A 21,552-nucleotide genomic window follows, 5' to 3' on the forward strand; every position below is an offset into this window, starting at 1 on the left:
ATGCAGAGGGAGAGAGAGAGAGAGAGAGAGAGAGAGAGAGAGAGAGAGAGAACACCCCAAAAATGACATGGCCAGACCCTGAGAAGTTTCCTCCCTAGAAGCTTAGAAGCTAGTAATCCCCATTGAAGGACCATGATTATCACACCTTCAGACTTCCTTTCCTGCAGTACTGAATGACAAGACAGATGTTGGGTGGCTCACTGCAAATACCAAAGAAGAGAACTAGATTTTCATGCTTCAATTCACACATCTGCAAGCAAAGAAATGGTAGCAGCAGGTGAGGTTACATTGGACATACAGAAAATATTATAATTATAATAATAATTTAAAAACAACTCACATTTACATGTCATCTTATTTACCAGACTCCTCACAATAAGCATGTGAGGTGGTATTATGAATATTATTATTCACATTTTACAGATGGCACTGCTACGTGGCACGGTAGATAGAGCGCCAGCCCTAACTTCATTAGGAAGACTAATCTCTCTGAATTGAGATCTGATCTCAGATACTTACTATGCTATGTGACCCTGGCAAATCATTTAACCCTTTTTGCCTCAGTTTCATCTTCTGTAAAATGAGCTGGAAAAGGAAATGGCAAACCACTCCAATGTCTTTGCCAAGGGAAAAAAAACCCAAATGGGGTCACAGAGAATCAGACATGACTGAAAACAACTGAACAACAACAGATGAAGAAATGGACACTAAGAAATGAATCTTAGATTCATTCAAGAAAAGAAAATCAAGACACTTAAGTGACTTGCCTGTGATCACAACTCAGCAACTCCAGAAGCAAAATTAACTATCAGGTCCCACCACTCCACATTTGGTGCTTTTCCACTATAGCTTGGCATGAGTTACTCAAGAAGAAGGTGAAAACCCCTTCTCCCAAACTGAAATGGGCACCCATTTGCTTGGTATTTAATCAGTAATCATACAGCCTAGAGGCAGAAGGAAGGACTCCATGGCTTTTGAAGGCTTTTCTAAGCCTTCCTTTGCCCCTCTAATCTGTTTCAATGATTTTGATCTTGATTTAACAGATAGAAACATGGAAATTATAAGTGAAAAGAACCTATCATCTTTGACTTCCTGTAATATTTTAGTTATTTTGTTTGACAATGCTTTGATGATCAGCACCAATGTGTAAGGCCAGTGATTCTCAAAGAGCATGTCACAGCATGCTTGTATGCCATGGATTTCTTCTAGGTTTTCTACAAATTATATGGAACTTTGACTTGTAATTACACATATGTGAGGGTTACACTCATGGATGAGTCTCCTAGTGTGCCCTGATTCCTTGCAGCAAAGGATAATACTGTTCCAGGAACAAGCAAAGTTTGACAAATTTCGGTATAGATGCAGGGTGAGGAACCAGGACTGGGGAATCCTAATATGTGCAAAAGACAAGATAAAGAGGGGCCTACCATAGATACTGGAATTAGATGGAAGGAGGGAAGGAAGAAAGGGAGGAGGAAAGGGAGGGAAGAAGGGAAGGAAGAAAGATGGAAGAGAGAGGGAATAAGGGAAGGAAGAAAGGTAGAAGAGAAGGAAGGGTGGACTAGATAATCTCTAGAATCCACAGTAATAGAGAACACTAATAGGCAGCAAAAACCAGAAAGAAGTCTTAAAAGTGGTATTGTAAACTGGAGTTCAGAGGCTAGAGATTCAATAACATAATAGTAACTAGCAATAGTAAGTAGCAATTTGGGCTTCTATGGCAAAGCCTATTTGAAACAAGTGGTGCAAAATGTACCATCAAATCAAATACTTAAGAAAAACAATCATTTGGACAGGGGAAGAGATGCCAGTTCTTCACTCCATAAATGAGAGCCAGAGATGCCCTCTGTGTGTGGTAGGGTGGGGGTAGGGGTGGAATCAGGGTAGGGTTGGGCTTTGGAGAAATTCATTTGTGGTTCTATGAGGCAGGAGCCAGTCACAATAGTTCCAAACCATGTTAAGTAAGAAAAAAGGGAGCGGGTAGGTAGCACAGTGAATAGAGCACTGGTCCAGGAGTCAGGAGGACCTGAGTTCAAATACAGCCTCAGATACTTAACACAAAATCTAGCCGTGTGACCTTGGGCAAGTCACTAACCCCAATTGCCCTCCAAACAAAAAAAGAGGCACTTTTGACTAAGGAGAGGAGTGGACAATACAAGGGCAGAGACTAGAAGGCATTGAATCAGTGCAATTGGGGGGGGGGAAGAACTGGATTTAGAGGCAGGAGACCTAGTTCTAGTTTTAACCCTTGCACTAACTAACTGTGGCATTTTAGGTAAGTTATTTCACCATTCTGGGCTTCAACTGGCAAAAATCCTAAATCCTTGACATATCAATATATAAAATGAGAAGGAATTGAAGAAAATGATTTCTAAGTTGCTTCTAACTTGAGCATTCTACTACTCTATGAGCAGTGGTTACTGCTAAATGAATTTCATCAATGTTACAAGTTCTTCCTGGCACAGAGTAGGTGCTTCATAAATATTTATTGATCAAGGCCAGAAGGCAAAGTCTTACCAGCTGTATTTCTCGCAGAATGGATGGCTTCTTAAAGCAGGATTCCTTTTCATTTTCGATATATCGAATGGCAACATGATTGCCCTGGAATCAGAGAGAGAAAAGGGGTTTTCTTAAACAAGCAACATGGACAGAGGAAAACATTGCAATAGAGTAAGGAAAGGGGCAGCAGAGCAGGGGATTGCACAGGTTTGCCCCCTTGCTAACAACACAGAAGAACCGTTTGTTAAGAATCACCATCAGCTTAGGGGCAGCTAGGTGGTACAGTAAAAGCACCAATCCTGGAGTCGGGAAAAGCCGGGATCAGTTCTGGCCTCTGATACTTAACACCCACACCCACACAAAAAAAACTGGCCATGTAAACTTGAGCAAGTTACTTAACTCCAATTGCTTTAAAAAAAAAAATCACCATCAGCTTCACTGTTCAAACGATTCCCAGAACATTTTAATACCATCCACTGTCTGAACTTTAACAACTGCTTGATCAAGTAACCAAGAGATATTTTTAGAGTTATCTACTATCTTCTGGGCACTGTGAAGGGATGCACAAAAGTATAGGAAATAGGGAGGTAGAGTAGAAAAGAACACCAGACTTACTAGTCATATGACCTTGGGCAAATCATTTAATTTATCTGAACTTTAGGTTCCCAGTCTATAAAATGAGGATAATCACAACTACCTGCCTTACTTGCCTAATGGAGTTATTTTTAAAATCATGGAGATAATATATACTATCTATACATATATATTTGTTATATGTATATGGGAGGAGAGAGAAAGTAAAAGAGAGAAAATACAATAAGGGGAGGTCGAATTTTAAAATGGTTGTTGAATGAATGAATTCAACACTGAAGGTAGAAGAGTGACATTTTACAAGCAGTAATATGACTGTATGAAAGCTAACTAGAAAGGATTCCTTCCACAAATGATATGTTTGATGAAGAGTATAGCACTGCTATGAATATTTGGGAGTTCTAATAAACTGAAAAAAAATTTTAAATCCCTTTCTGTAAGAAAATGTTGACTTCAAACACTAATCTTGAGACACTTTCCATATGAAAATATGTCTACTACCTCCCATCTTTTCTGCTGCATAATATATTATACTTTTTAACCCCTTCTTCCTCAATTTAAGGAGAAAAATATATCTTTTTCTCTATATAATTTTTCCCTTTATGGATAGTTATCCATACCAGACCTGAACTTCTGAAGACATGGTAACCACCATTGCTAGAAATGGATTGCATCCCTCTGAGAGGTTTGAAAAGAGTAGTTAGGCACACAGTCCATCAGAGTAGAAGTTATATTCTCATACTGTAAAAGCCTCCAAGGTTCACCACTGCTGAAGCAAACTGCTTCAAGAGCAAATATACTTCCTTCTATTTTGTCGATAAAATATTTGCAATACTCATTTTTCCCCCTAGAACTACATCTATAAAATGGAGGTAATAATACTTGCTGGAGAAGGCAGGGTATATAGCTCATGTAATGCTTCACATAATTCATAATGCCTTTGCAGGATGACAAAATACAAAAGCTAAAAGTGGATGGGGTCAGAAAAATGCACTCAGGACCAAATTCATCAAATCTGTACCTGGTAAAGGCCCACAGTGGTATAAAAGGCTCCTTCTCCCTGCTTGTCCTGGAAGTCTGAGGTCAGATTGCTTGAAGTTATCATGCTTGAGCTACAGCTTTCATTTCCTCTAGATACAGGTGTGCCCCTCTGTGATTGCTACAAGGAAGGATGCAGGGTAGTAAAATGATTTTGCAAAGTAGTTCTGAGCCCTTCCTGGCTCCCCTAGGGACAGGGAAATCCCTGCTCTGAATGATGGGTATTAGACATGATAGCAAGTTTAAATAAATCAACCAACAAGACTCTGATAAACATCTCCTGTGTACCACACAAGGGCCAAAAAAGGTCAAAAAAAAGAAGAAAGAAAAGAAGGGACAGAGAGAGAAAAGGAAGGAGGGATGGAAGGAAGGAAGGAAGGAAGGAAGGAAGGAAGGAAGGAATAAAAAGAAGGAATTGCCTCAAGGGAATTGTGTGTGCATGTATTTGGATGAGATACACACACATTTATATATAGATATGAAACATGTATGTTAAATGTTTGCTATGTGCAATGCATTCTGTTACTGCTGGGCTAATAGTGAAAAATATCTCCTTACTTATCCTTTGATCTTGATATAAATTTTTTAAAAGTTGCAGTCTCAGAGTTGGAAGAGACCTGTAAAAATCATCTACCCTAATCTCCTACCCAATCCCAAGAAGTCTCTTCTCCTAGTTACTAGAAATCTATTCTCTTATGAGGCAAACCAATCGATTTTTAGACCATTATGATTGTTAGAAAATATTTTTTCCTTAAATTGAGTTGAAACCTGTTTTCATGAACTTTTGCTTATTGGCAGAGCGATAACTAGGAATTATTGCATTTGGGGAAAATTCATTGGGTGCAGGGAAATTGTGGCAGCACAGAGGGACAATTTAATTGACAAGGGAAGGCATGCTGGGAAAGAGGGAAAACTTATAGTCCTTAGAGTTTAGTTGGGGCCTCAGATGAGCGACATTATTTTTAAGAGGACCTTGGGGGACGTGCAGTAGTGGTCCATGAAGCAAATCATGGGGACAGCACCACAGGGATGAATCTTGCCCACTCACTGACTCCTGTCCCTAGTAAATACATTCCTGGTGCCCTGGGGTAATGTTCTAGGCAATTTGTATCATAGTCTGTGGACACTAGTTCTGCAACTCCCCACCCCCAGTCACACAGAATAAGTCTATTCTCTCTTCCACATAACAGTTCTTCAATTTAATTAAGCCAACAATCACTTCTTCTCTTCTCCAGATTAAACATCTCTAGTCTCTTCAAACTATTTCTTAGAAGACTTAATTTGCAGACCTTTGACTATCCTAGTCACTGTCCTTTAAACTTGCCTTTGCTTTGTCTGTCTCTTAAAATGTGGCACTCAGAATGAGGCATGATGTTCAAATATGCTGTTTCCAGTGCAAAGCATCACGTCTTGTAACCAAGGCACTACAAGTCTACCGAGGGAGACAAAACTGGGTCACATATCAATCATACTCCTAGTTCACATTGAGCTTCAATTCAATTTAGCTCACCAAATATTTACTGAGCATGTACACAGAGTCCAGAACAATGCTTTTCATTATACTGGGCACTGCGAGATGTAACATAAATAAAAGAAAGCCAGCTCTTTTTCATAACCTGTTATCAAGCCAGATCTCTGTCATGAACTTTTACAGTTGAATTTTAAAATCTCAGTGCAGAACTTGGCTTTTTTCTTTGTTAAATTTCATTTTTTTCCCATCTTATTAAGTACCCCTTTCAGTCAATTTTAGTGTACTGCAGTTGTCATTTAATGAGCAATGGCTAGTGACTCAAGTGAGCAAAGAAAATGGACAGGATCCTGAAAAAAGCAAACAAACAGCTGGACATGGCCCAAGAACAATTTATTTTCTTGGCAACGTATGGCCCAGGGAATAAAATTACATGCCATAGGGATTTAATGGGGTTCTTTACATATGTATCAACATGGGTTTTATTTAAAAACTAGGACATTCAATGGATGCCTTGGTGTCAATCTAATACCCTAGACTGACGAATGAACAATCATAACAATTACCCGTATGCCTGTACCTTGCTGAGGGGCAAAATGATGATGTCTTCATAGTTGATTTTCCACCAAGCATTATTATGAGGTGCTAATAGGTTCTTTTTCTGTATCTTTAAAAATAATACAATGCTGGCAGCTCCAAAAACTGTTACCATGATGATGAGAGCCATCACAATGATCATGGTGACACCTGGATGAAGAAGACACTCATTCAGTCACTCAGGACCATAAAATGTCAGAGCTAAGCAGGCACACATATACAATAGCATATTCACATATAATTAGTGAACCAGTCAATAAACATTTATTAAATACCTACTTTGTGCCAGGTACTGTGCTAAGCACTGGGAATAATTTGTTGCTTATTACATAGATTACTGGAATTTACAGGGATCTCAGAGGTTAATCTTATCTGCCTCCTACTACAGGTTTAAATGATAGAATGATCTTCATTCCATGAATTTTAAGCTTAACTGTGGAGCCATATGGAAAGGGGAAGGAAGGGAGACTTTGCTAAAAACAATTGGAGGTCTACTTCAAATAAACATATGGTTAGTTTTGTTCACTTTATTGCATTTGCACAAATCTAATGATCTCTTGATTTAAAATCAGTCAGGTGCTAAAATTCTGTGGAAAAAAAATACTAATACTCGAGAATTATCCTCCAGAATTACTTATCTGAAATTCCTGGTTTGATATTTCTTCTTGTCTCTAGGAGTACTTATTAACTTCTCCTGTCAAGTAGAATGAGAGGGGTGGAATAAAAAGCAAAACTTTTTTTGAGGAGAATTAACTTTTAGAGTAAGTGCAATGCTCTCTTTTCAGGGTAAATGGGATAAAAATTCAGTCCTGGGCTTCAGCTATAGGAGAGTAAGCTTCCTCAAATAAAATTATTAAACCAAGATGAAGCCTCCTGATCACATCAAACTCAGAAGGTATGTGTTCCTTATCTAGAGCACTAACTGAGGTGGGGTGCACCAGAGTACCAAAATTGAGAAGGTGGAATTAGTGCTTGTACTCCTTTAACAACTGAGTTTAGGGTGGCCAGGTAGCACAGTGAGTAAGAGCACTGGCCCCAGAGTCGGGATAACCTGGGATTGAATCTGGGCTCAGACACTTAGCACCCACCCAGAAATACCTGGTCGTGTAATCTTGAGCAAGTTACTTAAGCCCAATTGCTTAGGGGTGGCCAGGTGGTGCAGTGAGTAAGAGCACCGGCCCCAGAGTCGGGATGACCTGGGATTGAATCTGGGCTCAGATACCTAGCATCGCACCCAGAAATAACTGGCCTTGTAACCTTGAGCAAGTTACTTAGCCCCAATTGCTTAAAAAACAAACAAAAAACTGAGTTTAGCACTTAGCTGGCAAAAATAGTTAAAATAGGAAGTCTATTACCCCCTCTAATCTCTACAAGATAAATTCTTACTGTATTGGGTCCTCCCCAGTCAGTGTTCCAGAAGCTCTGTCTCCTTGTCATAGGATCATGTACGTCAAGTTTTCTCCTAGAAGTCCCCCCTGTCTTTAAACTGAACTGAGATTAATATTTGCCTCAGTTCTGTTCTTTTCTGTTTCCTTTCCCTTCAGAACTGCAATTTTCCTTCTCACAGAGCAAAGATACTTACTTATAAATGTAGTTTGACAGTGTTCATCAGAAAAGCCACAGGCAGGTTTGTCTTTGGGAAGAGACCCATGAGGCCAGCTGCCATTGGAGAAGTTTCCTATGGGACTAGTAAGGAAACACAGAGTAAAGTGTCAGTGCTTACTCAGACTTTTCATTTCCTTGGGGCAGCAGGACAAAATGAACTGCCATCTTGATTTGTGAACCATTTCCTAGGACCTCAGAATAAATCTTAGATCTTCAAGTGGGATACTACCTAAGGATGCTTCCAAGCTGACCTTCAAGTTCTTACATTCATTAAGTTCAATAAATACTTATTAAAGTGCCTACTATGTGCAAAGCACAATGCTGGAGATACCAAGACAAAAACTGAAATAATCTCTGCCATTGGGGAGCTTACATTCTACTGGGGGATAAGTAACAGTACATAGGGAAGTAAACACAAGGTTATTTGAAGATTGAGAGAATACAGAACAATTGTGGGACTCAGGGAAGATGGTGCTAGAGTTGAGCCTTGAAAGAAAGACAGAAATGTAAACGAAGTCAATTCTAAGCTTGGGAAATGGCTTCTACAGACACAGAAAGATGGGAAATGGATTTTCGCATGTCGAGTACAATGAAAGATATAGTTTTGCTGAAATGTAGAGGGAAAGGAGGAGAGTAGGAACTAGATTGTAGAAGGCATTAAATGCTAAGGCTGAGCAGCTTGTATTTTATGAAAGAAAAAAGAAAGAAACAAAGAAAGGAAGGGAAAAGAAAGGAAGGAAGGAAAAAAGGAAGGAAGGAAGGAAGGAAGGAAGGAAGGAAGGAAGGAAGGAAGGAAGGAAGGAAGGAAGGAAGGAAGGAAGGAAGGAAGGAAAGGAGAGAGAGAGGGAAGGAGAAATAGAGGAAGGAAGGAAAAGAAAAGAAGGAGGGACCATTAAAGGTTGGGGGCAGGAGGACAGAGGTGTGTGACAAGGATGGATCTGTTCCTTAGTAAGATTATTTTCGAAGATGCATGGTGGATGGATTGGAAAGGTCAGAGAGAGGAAGCCAAGGGAATTATAACAGCCTAGGGGAGAGTTAATGAGGACCTGAACTTATGGTGGTGGGCATGAGAGTTTAGAGAAGGGAGTGAGTGATAAGAAAAATGTTGTGGGAGGGGATCCTTAAGATAAACAGAGAAGTTTGGAAGGAGGCTTCAATTAGGGGAAAAGGTAATTCATAAATTTCACAGGTTTTTGCTAACTGAACTAATCATCTACATTTAGAGTAGGGGCTATTAACCTTTTTTCAATCATGGACCCCTTTGGCAATCTGTAAAAATTCCCAGAATAATGTGTTTAAACATGTAAAATAAAAAACTTAATATTACAAAGGAAACCAATTCTACTGTAATATAATGTTTAAAAACACTTTGGAAAAAGTTCATAGACACCAAATTAAAAATTCTACTTTAGTCCAAAGGTGGCTTGTTTATTCTAGGGCATCTCTAACATTTTTAGAGACATTTAATGAGACAGAATAGTAAGAAAAGTAGCAATAAATAGTTTCTCCAGAAACCTAGACCACATTCCATATATATATATATATATATATATATATATATACACACCTACCACATTGTATGTAAATATCCACACAGTCTAGGGGCGGCTAGGTGGCGCAGTGAGTAAAGTGTGGGCCCCGGAGTCAGGAGGACCCAAGTTCAGTTCCGGCCTCAGACACTTAACACCCACAAAAAAACTAGCTGTGTAACCTTGAGCAAGTTACTTAACCCCAATCTCCCTCCAAAAGGCAAATATATACACACACAGTCAATGGGAAGAATGGACACAAAGAAGAAAGCCATCAGGCCAAGGCACAACTGTTGAGGGCAGCACAAATAGGGAGTGACTTCAATATTTTAAATATGACAAAGCCATGCTATGATGCAACACGTAATGTTTTTGCCCTTCCTGTATTTCTCACAAGAATGCAGAAAACTTGCTATGTTGATGTCATTCTTTCCCTTGCTATCTAAGTTAGATCACTGAACCTTAGAGTTCCATGGAAACTTAGAAATCATTTAGTCCAGAGGTATCAAACATGCTGCTGTGGACCACATACTGCAGCAACATTTCATATTGTGACCACAATCAAATTAAAATGTAATTAGGAACTATTTAATGAAGTAAATAAAAATCCAATAAAATAAAGATAACATCACATTTTAAAGGTAGGTTAAAATGCAGCCTGCCAGAATCCTTATGTATGGAATAATGGCTCCATTTCTATTTGAGTTTGACACCAATGATCTAGTCTGTCTGGTTTTACAGAGAAGAACACAGGGGCCTAGAGAAGTAAAGTAACTTGTGGAACATCACATATAGCTTTAGTATACAATATGGCATGTGAACCCAAGTGGCCTCACTCTCAGGCCAAAGCTATTTCAACCTGTACTAGGCAACTTCTTCTACCAAAGTTGCGTCCTCCACAAAGAAATAGACTCTCCAAACTGCTGAAGGAAAAAATTGTCAGGCAGGAATTGAAGATTTTCAAAACTTGGGAATTGGTGAGGGAACAGAAATGGGGGTTTTAATTACTAAGGCAAATTCATGAATATTAAATATGTGTATTCCCAGACCCTACCTTAAGATTCAGTTTCAACACAGAAAATTAGGAAAGTGTCCATTCAGATCTGTTTCAGAGTAAAACTCTGCATATGGTCCAACAATTATGTATCAGGGCCCTCCTATAGGTGAAGTATGTAGGATGAGGTGGGCATGCTAATTGCCCGACACTTTCTAAAAAAAAAAAAAGTAGTAAAGAGTTCCAGGAGAAATACAGTGCATTAAATTTTAGAACTACATCCTCAAACATGTAGTATTTTTAAGGGCCAAAGATATACTATTTAAAATAAATAATTAAATCCCAATGAATATACAACCATAATAAGGTGATATAACTCTATGAGAGGCTTAAGTTCAATTACCTATTTGATTTTAATTGTAGCAATTCTGTTGAGTTGCAATAGAATCCTAAGCCAGTTTGGAAAATGGTCCAGCCTTGAGCTATTTTTCCCCTCTATAAATAGTAACAGCTGTTTCCACACTGCAGTTTTTATTCAATGAGAGCTCATGTCTCAGAAATAATCCATCCTATACCTGATTATTTTCCTATGGCTGTTGTAATGAAGAAAAGGAATGAAAGTAGAAGAATCTCCAGTTTTCTTTAGGATATGGACCAAGTAATCCACTTGCCTCTCTCCAAACTCGTCTATCCTGATTTGTCCAGTGATTCCTAGAAAGAGAGAGAATTTCTTAAGGTAAGACAAATGGAAAGAAATGGATTTGCACAAGATGGCACATTGCTTTTTGAAAAATCTAACACTCCATCTTGGGTTTTTCTAGCCATTACATGACCCCAAATCCTGACTTCCAGGTTTACACATACCAGAAATCAATTACTCCCCAATCGTATCTCTTTGACTTATTTTTGCTCCCACCCAGAATTTCCTCTGAGAACCTCAGAATGTAGCTTGTGCTTAGGTCTCCACAGATATGAGAAAAAGGTCATGCATGGTTCCTAGGTAAATACCCAGATCACAAAACTAGAAAGAAAACAGTATGTTTCATCTCTCAGAAAAGTCATAAAACCACAAATGATTCAATGCATTCCATGATCAATTGGTACAAATTCTCAGTCCAACACTGAGATACTTGATAATCAGTCTCACCTTCATCCTATGAATGGATATGTGTTTCCCAGGCTTCTATTAAAATTAGGTAACAAATAATTTAAAATTAACTGCTACATAAATCTCCCCTGGACAAGAAATAAACTTGAGATTGATAGACTGGCAATCTGCTGACCTTGCTTCAGAAGAATGCTAAGACTTCTGACCTGAAGAATGTTGTTAGAGCAACAAGAGAGTTGAACCATGACAAAGAGGAACAAAACTTACATTTTTGCCTTCTGCTGCTGCCATTATTTATTTAGACACTCTCAGTTGGACAAGGAGTTTACCTTTCTAATAGTTCCAAGCTAATTTTTCTTCTTAGGAGACTTTAAACCTTTAGGGTGATAGGATCTGGCAGGAGGCCTGTATAGGGTCTTGGAGTAGAGAGTGAAACTCATCTGGCTTCCTCTCCAGTAGCCCCAAGTTCATTTCCCTTTTTTTTTTTAAAGGAAAAAAAAGAGAGAAAGAAGTCCAAACCCTGAGGTTAGTACTATAAGACCTGAGGCTTACAGAGATCCTTAGGATGAAAAATAAGACTCACCAGAAAGTGAAAAATTGTATCAACTGCTTATGGGTTAGTGTTCTTCCTTTATGCTGTTTTGCATTTTCTGTGGGGTTAAAATAAAGGTATCTGATATATACATACATGTATAAATGCATGCATATGTGTACATACATGCATGAACATGCACATTGTGTGTGTGTGTGTGTGTGTGTTTTAGAAGGCCAGGGGAAGTCACTCAGGATGTGGCATAATTGAACAAAGCCTCACTACTTCCCCATTTCCAGCCCATTACTGCTGGTATAGTTATCATTCCACTACACAGCTCTGAACACATGCTCCCTTGCTCAGAACTCCTCAGTGATTTCCCAATACTTAAATGATTAAAGTCCAAAGTTCTTAATGTGGCATTCAAGGTTTACCATGTCTCTAACCAGCCATTCCTGTCTCGTTTTTTTCACAATTTCATATATATCTTGAGTTTTCCTGATTCCATGCATTTGATCACACTGTCACAATAACATAGAATGCTCTCCCCTCATCTCCCCTTTTCCGAAATCTTACCTACCCTTCCCAGTCCAGGTCAAATGCTACCTCCTTTTGACACCCTGCACCAGATGCGGATCTTTCCTTCTTTTGAAAGAAAGTCTTTTCCCCAGATGATTAACAATTGAAAAGAACAATGAAAGGAGATAACCTTCACAGCCCTTTGTATTTCTTTTTTGCTTTTATTATCCTCTACAATGAATTATAATTATTGATGTAATTTGTCATGTCCCCCATGATACAAAACTTTACTGACAGTCACAGATCTTGTCTCGCTCACATTTCTTTACACCACAGTTCTTAGCATAGCTCCTCACATGCAGTAATCTCAGCAAATATCTGGGTCCATCCTAGTTCTACCACTTATTTGTTACCTTTATGACCTTGAACAAGTCACTTGACCTCTTTGGACCCCAGTTCCTTTATTTATAACATAACAGTGTTAGACTAGATATTCCCCATGGTCCTTTACATCTTTAGATCTATGACCTTACACTATGTTTCATCAAAGTTAAACTGAACTGGAAAAAAAAAGCAGAAATGGTTGACCATGAGCAATGTTTGAAAGATTCCTGTCATATTAAAAAAACAGAATCAAATGTAATCTTGAAAGTACGTCAGAAACTATAAATTATTTTGTAAAAAATAGGTGTTAGAAATACAAAAGATTATCATTATTCAAGCCCTGTTAATAGGGTCACTCTGTGCTATTTATTTCAATTAACATAGAGCTAGAAAGAATTCAGAAAAAAGAAACTAAAATGATTAGAACTGTATAGAAGACCAGTTTCAAAAACATTATATATATATATATATACATATATATATACATATATATGTACATACACACATATTAAACAGGTCATATTCAATTGGTTGGGAGTAGGGAAAGACCTCATGAATATAGAAGGATAAGAAGAATTTCAGAAAGATGGTATCTAGACTTTTCATAATTTGTAAACACTTTGATCATGCTCCTTCCTAGGCTTTGTCTTCCTAGGCATACAGAAATGAAATTTTTATAGGAGCTTTTAAAACCAAAATATTTATATTAGCATGAAAATGAGAACAGACCTTGGTTGACCTGAACCAAAATGCTTAGCATTCAAATATGAAATGGTAGAGAGAAGTTGAGGGTTGAGGATAATACACTAATAGCTACTTACCATGGAACTCAGTTAGATTGTCGCCTTTCATGATGTTTATAAGCTGCCTTCCATCCCGGAAATCCTTTCCCTTCTTTAACATTGTCTTTACAGCCGAAGCATAAAGCAGGACTGCGTCATGAAGGTAAGCAGAATAAACACTCACCTTAAAAAGGAAAAGGAAATAATACTTTTTTTGAAGGTACTCGGGGTTAAGTGATTTGGCCCCAGCCACACAGTTAGTAATTGTCTGAGGTCACATTTGAACCCAGATCCTCCTGACTCTAGGGCTAGTGCTCTATCCACTGTGCCATCTGACTGCTCTGGAAATGATTTTATTTTTTTTCTTTTTGGAGGGGGGAGGGCAGGGCAATTGGGATTAAGTGACTTGCCCAAGGTCACACAGCTAGTAAGTGTTAAGTGTCTGAGGCTGGATTTGGACTCAGGTCCTCCTGACTCCAGGGCCAATGCTCTATTCACTGAGCCACCCAGCCACCCCAATGAGTTTTTATTAATCTAAATTTGACCCAGTGACTCTCCTCTGGACATTCACTCAAGTCACTCTCTATATCCCATTGATTTGACTCTACACTGAACTACCTTCCATATTCTTAATCATAGACTTCCTTGTGACATTTATGCTACTGGATTGACCTTCAGTTTATCCCGTGTTGGGTTTCTTTTCTTTTTTTTTCTTTTTGGAATATTTATGTCTTATTTCCCTACATTAAAAGATTCTTGAGTGAAGGGCTATATCTTAGAGTTCTTAGTATCCACACTCCCACCTCATCAAGTGCCTGGAATATAATATCTGTACAAAAAATATTTATGGAAATACTCAAAGAATCATTCAGTTGTCAAAAGGGATATTAATATATTTTATGTCATGGAATCTTTTGTCAGTCTGTTGAAGACTGTGGAACCTTTCTCAGAATATTAAATATTTTTATTTTTATATATATAAGTATATAAATATTTATATTTTATAGTTTAAATATATATTAAATTTGTAAAACAAAATATATAAAATTATAATGGAAAGTAATTAAATTAAAAGAGTTATCCAAAAAAATTTTAAAGACCAACTTCACAGACCCAAGGTTGAAATTCCAATCCTCTTGTTGTTGTTGAATCTTTTCAGTCATGTCCAGCCCTTTGTGACCCCATTTGGGGTTTTCTCGGCAAAGACACTGAAGTGGTTTGTCATTTTCTTCTTCAGCCCATTTTACAGATGAGGAAACTGAGACAAACAGGGTTAAGTGACTTGCCCAGGGTTATACAGCTAGTATTTCCCTCATTTTACAGATGTTAATAATGAATCCTTGAGAAGGATTCTAACTAACATAGTGGGTTGAGCATTGGATTGAGAGTCAGAATCCAGCCTTGGACACTAATTCGTTGTGTGATAGTGGGCAAGTCAGTTAACTTTCCTGGGCTTCAGTTTTCTCCCCCATAAAATGAAGAAATTGGACTTGATGACCCTCCCTAGTCCCTTCCAGTTCTCAATCTATGGACCTATATTACTAAGTGAAGTGAATTGCCCACAATTACATGAAGGAGAGTTTAGCAGAATCTGGACTTGAACTCAGGCCTCTTGATGAAACAGTAGAGATTCTCTTCTTACTATATCACATTATAATTTGTGAAATGATGTTGTTAGGATCTGCCATCAGTTGTGTGTTCTCATTCTCTCTCCTAGTCAGGTCCAGTCATTCAGCTACCCTCACCTGAGGGCTCAGAGCTGTCCAAAGCCTAGGGAGAGTTCCTGCCACAACAGGACCCATTTAAGGACTGCCTGACCAGACCAGTATCAGGTATGCTTGACAGGGCTCTGGTTGCTGGTTCAACCTGTTGTCTTTTCTGTCTTCCTGCCTCAGATTATTAACATGTAGCTTTGCTGTGTTGGAAAGTATGTGTTCTTCAATTCATCCTACCTTGCTTCATTCTTGACCTCTTCTAGTTACATCTTCCTTTGGCTTTGAATCCAACTAGTGTAGTGACCCCTGCTGTGTAGTATTCATCATCTTAGTGCAACATCTATGGAGATTTGCTTATGTCACAAAATATAGAAATACTCGAATGCTTGGGATAGAAGGAGATTCAGAGGTTGGCTAGTCCAATCTCTATATTTTATAGGGAATATATATATTTTATATATATATATTTTATATTTATATATTTTATATATTTTTGGGGGAATCAAAACCCAGAAAGGCGAAATGATTTAACCAAGTTCACAGAGCTAGCAAGTAGCAGAGTAGGAACTAGAAGACAAGTCTTCTGATTTTTAGTCCAATGTCCTTCCTTCTGCCCTATTCTAATCCCATGCAATGCAGGGAGGATGGGAGAAGAGAGATGATAAAGAGGTTAAATTCAAAAGCATATCATCCTTGAAATGAAGGTAGCCAAGATGTTCACTAGTGGCATGTATGAATCAGTCCTAAAATGGATACCCTCATAAGTGAGCCTTAAATCAGACCTGCTCCACTGATGAAAGGGAACTGAGAAAGGGCTTCTCCTTCAGCTTTTCATAGACCTCCTTCATGAAATCATAGTCTTTGGAATGTTCATCAAAGGAAGTGATGGCTATAAGAAACAGAGTTTCAAAGGCCTTGGGGAGGTGATCATTTTTCTGATGAGTCAACACTTCTTTCCAAAAATCATCCTAAAATATTAAAAGAAACATTTTGTTCCATATCCTATCAATTCTAATTTTTTCACATTGTATATTATAATTTAAAGCACTCTGTGTTTAATATGGCAGTAAGACATTTGGAACACTCTTTGATATATTATTTGATTCTAATACCTGTGAAGTACGTAGATGGGAGGCTCTTAATTTGGAGTCCTTGAACTTAAAATATAGATATAAACACACACATACGTATATATATACATATATATACGTGTGTGTGTATACATACACACATAACATATATATACATATAATTATAATCCAATATAATTGGTTTCCTTTGTAATCCTACATATTTTATTTTACGCATCTAAAAACATGAATCTGAGGAGTTTATAGGCTTCACTAAGACTCTGGCAAAATGGCCCCATGATACGGACAAAAAAGGTTAAGGACTCCTGAAGGAGTACAAGTATTATTTTTTCCTTTGGTTTTTTAAAATTTTTATTGATATATTTTGTTCTTAATGGTATCTTTGTTTTCAAATTTGACCTTTCCCCTTCCTCTAATTACTCCTTGTAACAATGAATAAAAAGAAAAAAAAATGAGCAGTTCAGCACAAACATATCAACCAAGTCTGGGCAGCATATGCAATAATCAATACCCATAGTACTCCACTTCTTTAGAGAAAGCTGGGAGGTGTATTTTCTCCTTTCCTCTTCAGGGTCAAGCTTAGTCATTACAATTAAGCTCCATTTAGCTCCATTTTTTGTTGTTATCATTGTTGTTCTTTTTATTTACATACTTGCAGTCATCATGTCTAATGTTTTCTTGATTTTCTTACTTCACTTTGCATTAGTTCCTATCAATCTCCCCACACTTCTCTGAATTCATATCCATCATTTCTTACAGTGTAGTAATATTTCATTACAATTATAGACAGTTATATAGTTAGCTTTTCCCTCAGTAGATGAGCATTTACTTTGTTTCCTATTCTTTAGTACTACAAAAAATGCTGCTATGAATATTTTTGGTCTATATGAAACCTTTCATTCTGTCATTGACCTCCTTGGGGCATATACCTAGAAGTGGGATCTCAGTACAAATCTTATCTCTATATTATAGTTAGAAAAATGACACCCAGAGTGGTGAAGCTACTTGTCCAAATTTATACAATATTTATACAGAATTTGAACCCAGGCCTTCTGACCCCAAGTCCAGAGTTCTTTCTGCCACAACATGCTATAGAGCTAGATCTAGATTGGTGTAAATATGAATCTCCTGAAGTGATTGCATTATTTGAATTTGTTCTGCTTATTTCCATTAGGCTAGAACCAATTTCCACATTTTACATAACTTTGATTAATACTAACCTGAATACATGCAACCAATTCAGGGAATTTTCTGCTGTTATTTGTACTTAGCAAGATCTAGTTATATGTCTAGTAGGAAAGTAAGATTTCTGGAAAAATCATATAATATATGACAAATGTATCTTTATGGATAATTTCAATTAAATCAATAGTTTAATGAAAACAATATAATGTCTCATACATGAGTGCCTGGTACTGGAGACAAGAAAGCACACTTCAGTACTTGAAAACATACTGTCAGTATATGACCAGACTCTTTGCTTTGCTGACAGAATTTCATGGTTATAACTTTTGGTTTTTACTCCATAGAGATCTTTGGATGGAAAAAAAAAATACTTTTCTGCTATGTAGAATTCTAAAGGTCCTTGGGTTGTCCACTATCTCAGGTTACTCACACCACTTCTTGCTTTCATTCAATTTCATTCAATTCATTCAATTTGAAAATAGCCTTTATCCTAAGAGAATTACATAGTTAAGAGGCATTTAGGAGTACCTCAGTCTTAGAGCAAAAGTCAGGGGGCAACACATCACTTTATCCTCAACTGGACACACAAACAATGACTGTTTATTCACTGACCTCTGACTGCTGCAAAATGATGAAGACAAACTTTCCAGGGGCTAGTCCCAGAGTCTCTGTGGCCAAAAGAATAGTCCAGGTGTCCGCCATGCTACAGATTAAAATGATAACTATGGGAACAGAAAACAGAATTAGCCACTCTGGGGACCCAATGCCCCCCTCCCCCTTAATAAAAACCAAATCCTAGTTTGATGTGTAAGATTAGAGACAAAAGCATTTCAATCTTTTTCCTTTTTTTAGTACACAATGTAGAGGGGGAAAGCTCTCAACATATCATACAGGCTCATTTTTTTTCATTTAAGTGTCATCTTGGTGTAATAGATGGTGAGCAGGCCTCGGAATCAGGAAGACCTGAATTCAATTTCTTTCTCTGCTAACTATGGGTTGTGTGTCCCTGGGCAGGTTACTTAAAGTCTAAATGTCCCCAGGCCCTCAGAGCCATAAATTGCAAAAGATGCTGTTTAGATGCTATTAGAAGTAAAAGTTCTTCATTCATACTTCGCTAACTGACAAAATCAAGGATTATTATGAGGATCAAACAAGATTACATATCAATCAACAAGCATTTATTGTTTCCTATGTGTCAGTCACTTTCCTGAAGGCTGGGGATACAAAGAAAGGCTGAACACCCTCCAATCCTTACAGAGCTATATCATAGTAGCTATCATTACCATAACTGGGGCAGTGCTTGAATCCTATTTCTGTGCTCAGCACACCTCAGTGCTTCCCCACTGCCTGCAAAATAAAGCCCCAGCACTTTAGAGGGGCATATAGGGTGCTCCACAATCTGCTGCCACCTTACTTCTCCACCTTTATTTCCACTTTTATCTCATTCTTCACCCCAACTCCCCTACCTCATGGACTGTATGTCCCAGCCAAACCAACCTCACAGTTGTCTGACTATATCCCATGCTCTGAGTCCTGTGTGCCTTTATTCATACTATTTATTCTCTGTGCTTGGAATATCTCTGCTCCAAGCTCCCCAACCACATCCCAGTCTCTGCCTATAGACATCTTACCCAACTTTGAATGCCTCTTCCTTCAAACACCTTCTTAATTCTTCTGACTGTAAATTATCTCATGATCCCTCCCTAATCTGACCACTTAGAACTTTTCTTGTGCACTTAAATTCCATTTACATTAACTTGAATGCATCAGAGTATCTAATCATACATACAAGATTGTAAACTCCTAGTTTGAAGGTTTTTCTTTTTTTTAGCTTTGTGTCTCCCCAGTCACAGTGCTTTATTCACAGTAGGTGCTTAATAAATACTTATTTGGAAGAAAGAATTCAATGAAGTTCAGGATTTGGACTCAAAGGGTCTGGGTTTGAGTTCTGGATTTGCCACTTATCACTTGTGTCATACCTTGGGCAAATTACTTAAACTGTCTAAGCCTCAGTTTTCTGTAAAATGCTGTGGGGGATTAGATAAATGAAGTAAATTCGAGAAAGGAGTCAAGGATAATGCCAGGATTGTGAGCCTAAGTGATTGGAAGAATTGTGGTATGCTCAACAGAAAAAAGAAGAGAATAGAGTTTTGAAGGAAAGATCATGAATTCTGTTTTGGCCAGGATGAATTTGAGAATCTATGTGACACCCAGTTTGAAATGTCCAAAATTTTTTATATGGGATTGGATCTCATAAGAAAAACTAGGAGTAGATATATAAATCAGGGAGTCATGTGTATAAAGATGATAATTAAGCTCATGGAAATCTTGAAGGAAACTTCATGGCAAACTTGAAGGAAATTAAGAATTTTTTTAGAAGAGGAGATGAGAGTGAGAATGCATTCAAAACGTCATCACAGAGGTGGGAAATGGAATGCTAAATTTGGGGAAGAGAGAATAGGTGAGTTTGGCTTTGCATGTGTGAAGAGGAATAACGTGAAATTAATATTGGAAGGTAAATGGCAGCCTCAAGAAAGCCTTGCAGGGAGGGGAACCACCGACCTCGAGGCCCCTGCATAAGGGGCTTCCAATGTCAAACTGAAGTTTATATTTTGTACAAATGATAATGCAGAGTCAATGAAACTTCTTGAGAAGGAATTTGTTGATATGGCCTGACCTGTACTTTACATGGTGAGAAAAACCAGCACTGTGGAGTTTAATTAAAAGGCCATTGTCTAGGTGAGAGGCCATGAAGGGCTGAGCTGGGGTGATGACTGTGTAAATAGGGATAAAGGAATGCTTGCAAGAGATGCTGTGCACATGGAATCCAGAAAAATTGGCAACTGAATCCAACCAACATGAATAAATGAGAAAATGCATGCAACATGCCTTATAAACATATGTTTTTATTGTTAGTGTCACCTCTTTGGTGATATCCTATGTTGTGCCCAGGACCAGGTGAGCAGGGCAACTGACTGTGGGGATTGTTTGAGGGAGAAATCACTGAAATAAACAACAATCTAGAATCTGGATACATCGGGGAATAAATGCCCCCCACCCTTGACACCCTGCCCTATAACCATTGTCTTTCTTCTTTCCCTTTCTTTTTTTTTTCCATTCTTTTGCCATTTGATCCCATTTGTTGTTGGGGATTTGGAAAGGATTTTGGCAACATTTTAGTATAAATGTTTTTTTTCTCTTTTCTGTATTCTACATAAAGAGGCTTTCCCTGAAAATCTCATTCCTGGGCCTCAGCATCAAGCATCTTAAAATCAAAGGCAAGGGGGACATAAGAATCCTTTACAAGCCTTGAATGTGTTTGCCTTTGTAGGGACCTAAGCTAAGAGTAGTACACCTAATTTTAGAAATACTGACAGATCAAACAAGGCACAATGGACAGAAATGGGATAGGTGGGCTGATTCAATCATTATTCAGCAACAACATAACATTTTGCAACTTTAAAATGATAGAAATTTCTCGAATTTTCTTTGCAGGACAATGATCCTGTGAAATGTCAGTTTTGTTATGCTGGTATGTAGAGAAGTTACATGATTAATTGTCAGCTACTGACCAAGCAATGCAGATGGTTAGAAGGTGTCACCATTGCTCACTAAGCCCCCCTAAGTAAGACAGTGACTCGCAGATTCTTTTCAGTGAGTTCAGATGCAAGAATCATGTAGGCATCATACAAGGTGAAGGAAGGGAAAGGTTCAGTAAGCTATGTGTGTCACTTCTTCCCATTGGACATCTCCAATGGACAGAGCTTACCAGTAAAAATTAAAAAAAGAAGAATGTACCATTTTAGGGAGGCTAGGTGGCACAGTGAGTAAAGAACAGGCCCCAGAGTCAAGAGGACCTGAGTTTGGTTCCAGCCTCAGACACTTAACACCCACACAAAAAAAACTAGCTGTGTA

At 38.1% G+C, this 21,552-nt stretch overlaps 1 protein-coding gene across 1 annotated transcript in view; it reads right to left on the reverse strand.

The window, feature by feature from the left end:
• LOC138168355 (guanylate cyclase 2G-like) overlaps window positions 1-21,552 on the reverse strand; it is a 95,408-nt gene that overhangs the window by 43,950 nt on the left and 29,906 nt on the right. Inside the window, exons 4-12 of the mRNA XM_069097397.1 lie at window positions 18,250-18,359; window positions 16,144-16,329; window positions 13,686-13,830; window positions 10,897-11,032; window positions 7,776-7,879; window positions 6,177-6,343; window positions 4,112-4,249; window positions 2,518-2,601; window positions 146-250 (exon numbers count right to left, since the gene is read on the reverse strand). Coding sequence (XP_068953498.1) covers window positions 146-250; window positions 2,518-2,601; window positions 4,112-4,249; window positions 6,177-6,343; window positions 7,776-7,879; window positions 10,897-11,032; window positions 13,686-13,830; window positions 16,144-16,329; window positions 18,250-18,359 — 1,175 coding nt within the window. The remainder of the gene's footprint in view (window positions 1-145; window positions 251-2,517; window positions 2,602-4,111; window positions 4,250-6,176; window positions 6,344-7,775; window positions 7,880-10,896; window positions 11,033-13,685; window positions 13,831-16,143; window positions 16,330-18,249; window positions 18,360-21,552) is intronic.

Source organism: Petaurus breviceps, unplaced genomic scaffold (assembly GCF_028583685.1).
Source record: "Petaurus breviceps papuanus isolate PSGF00001 unplaced genomic scaffold, PetGlider_PUasm1.0 37, whole genome shotgun sequence".
Lineage (NCBI taxonomy): Eukaryota > Metazoa > Chordata > Mammalia > Diprotodontia > Petauridae > Petaurus > Petaurus breviceps.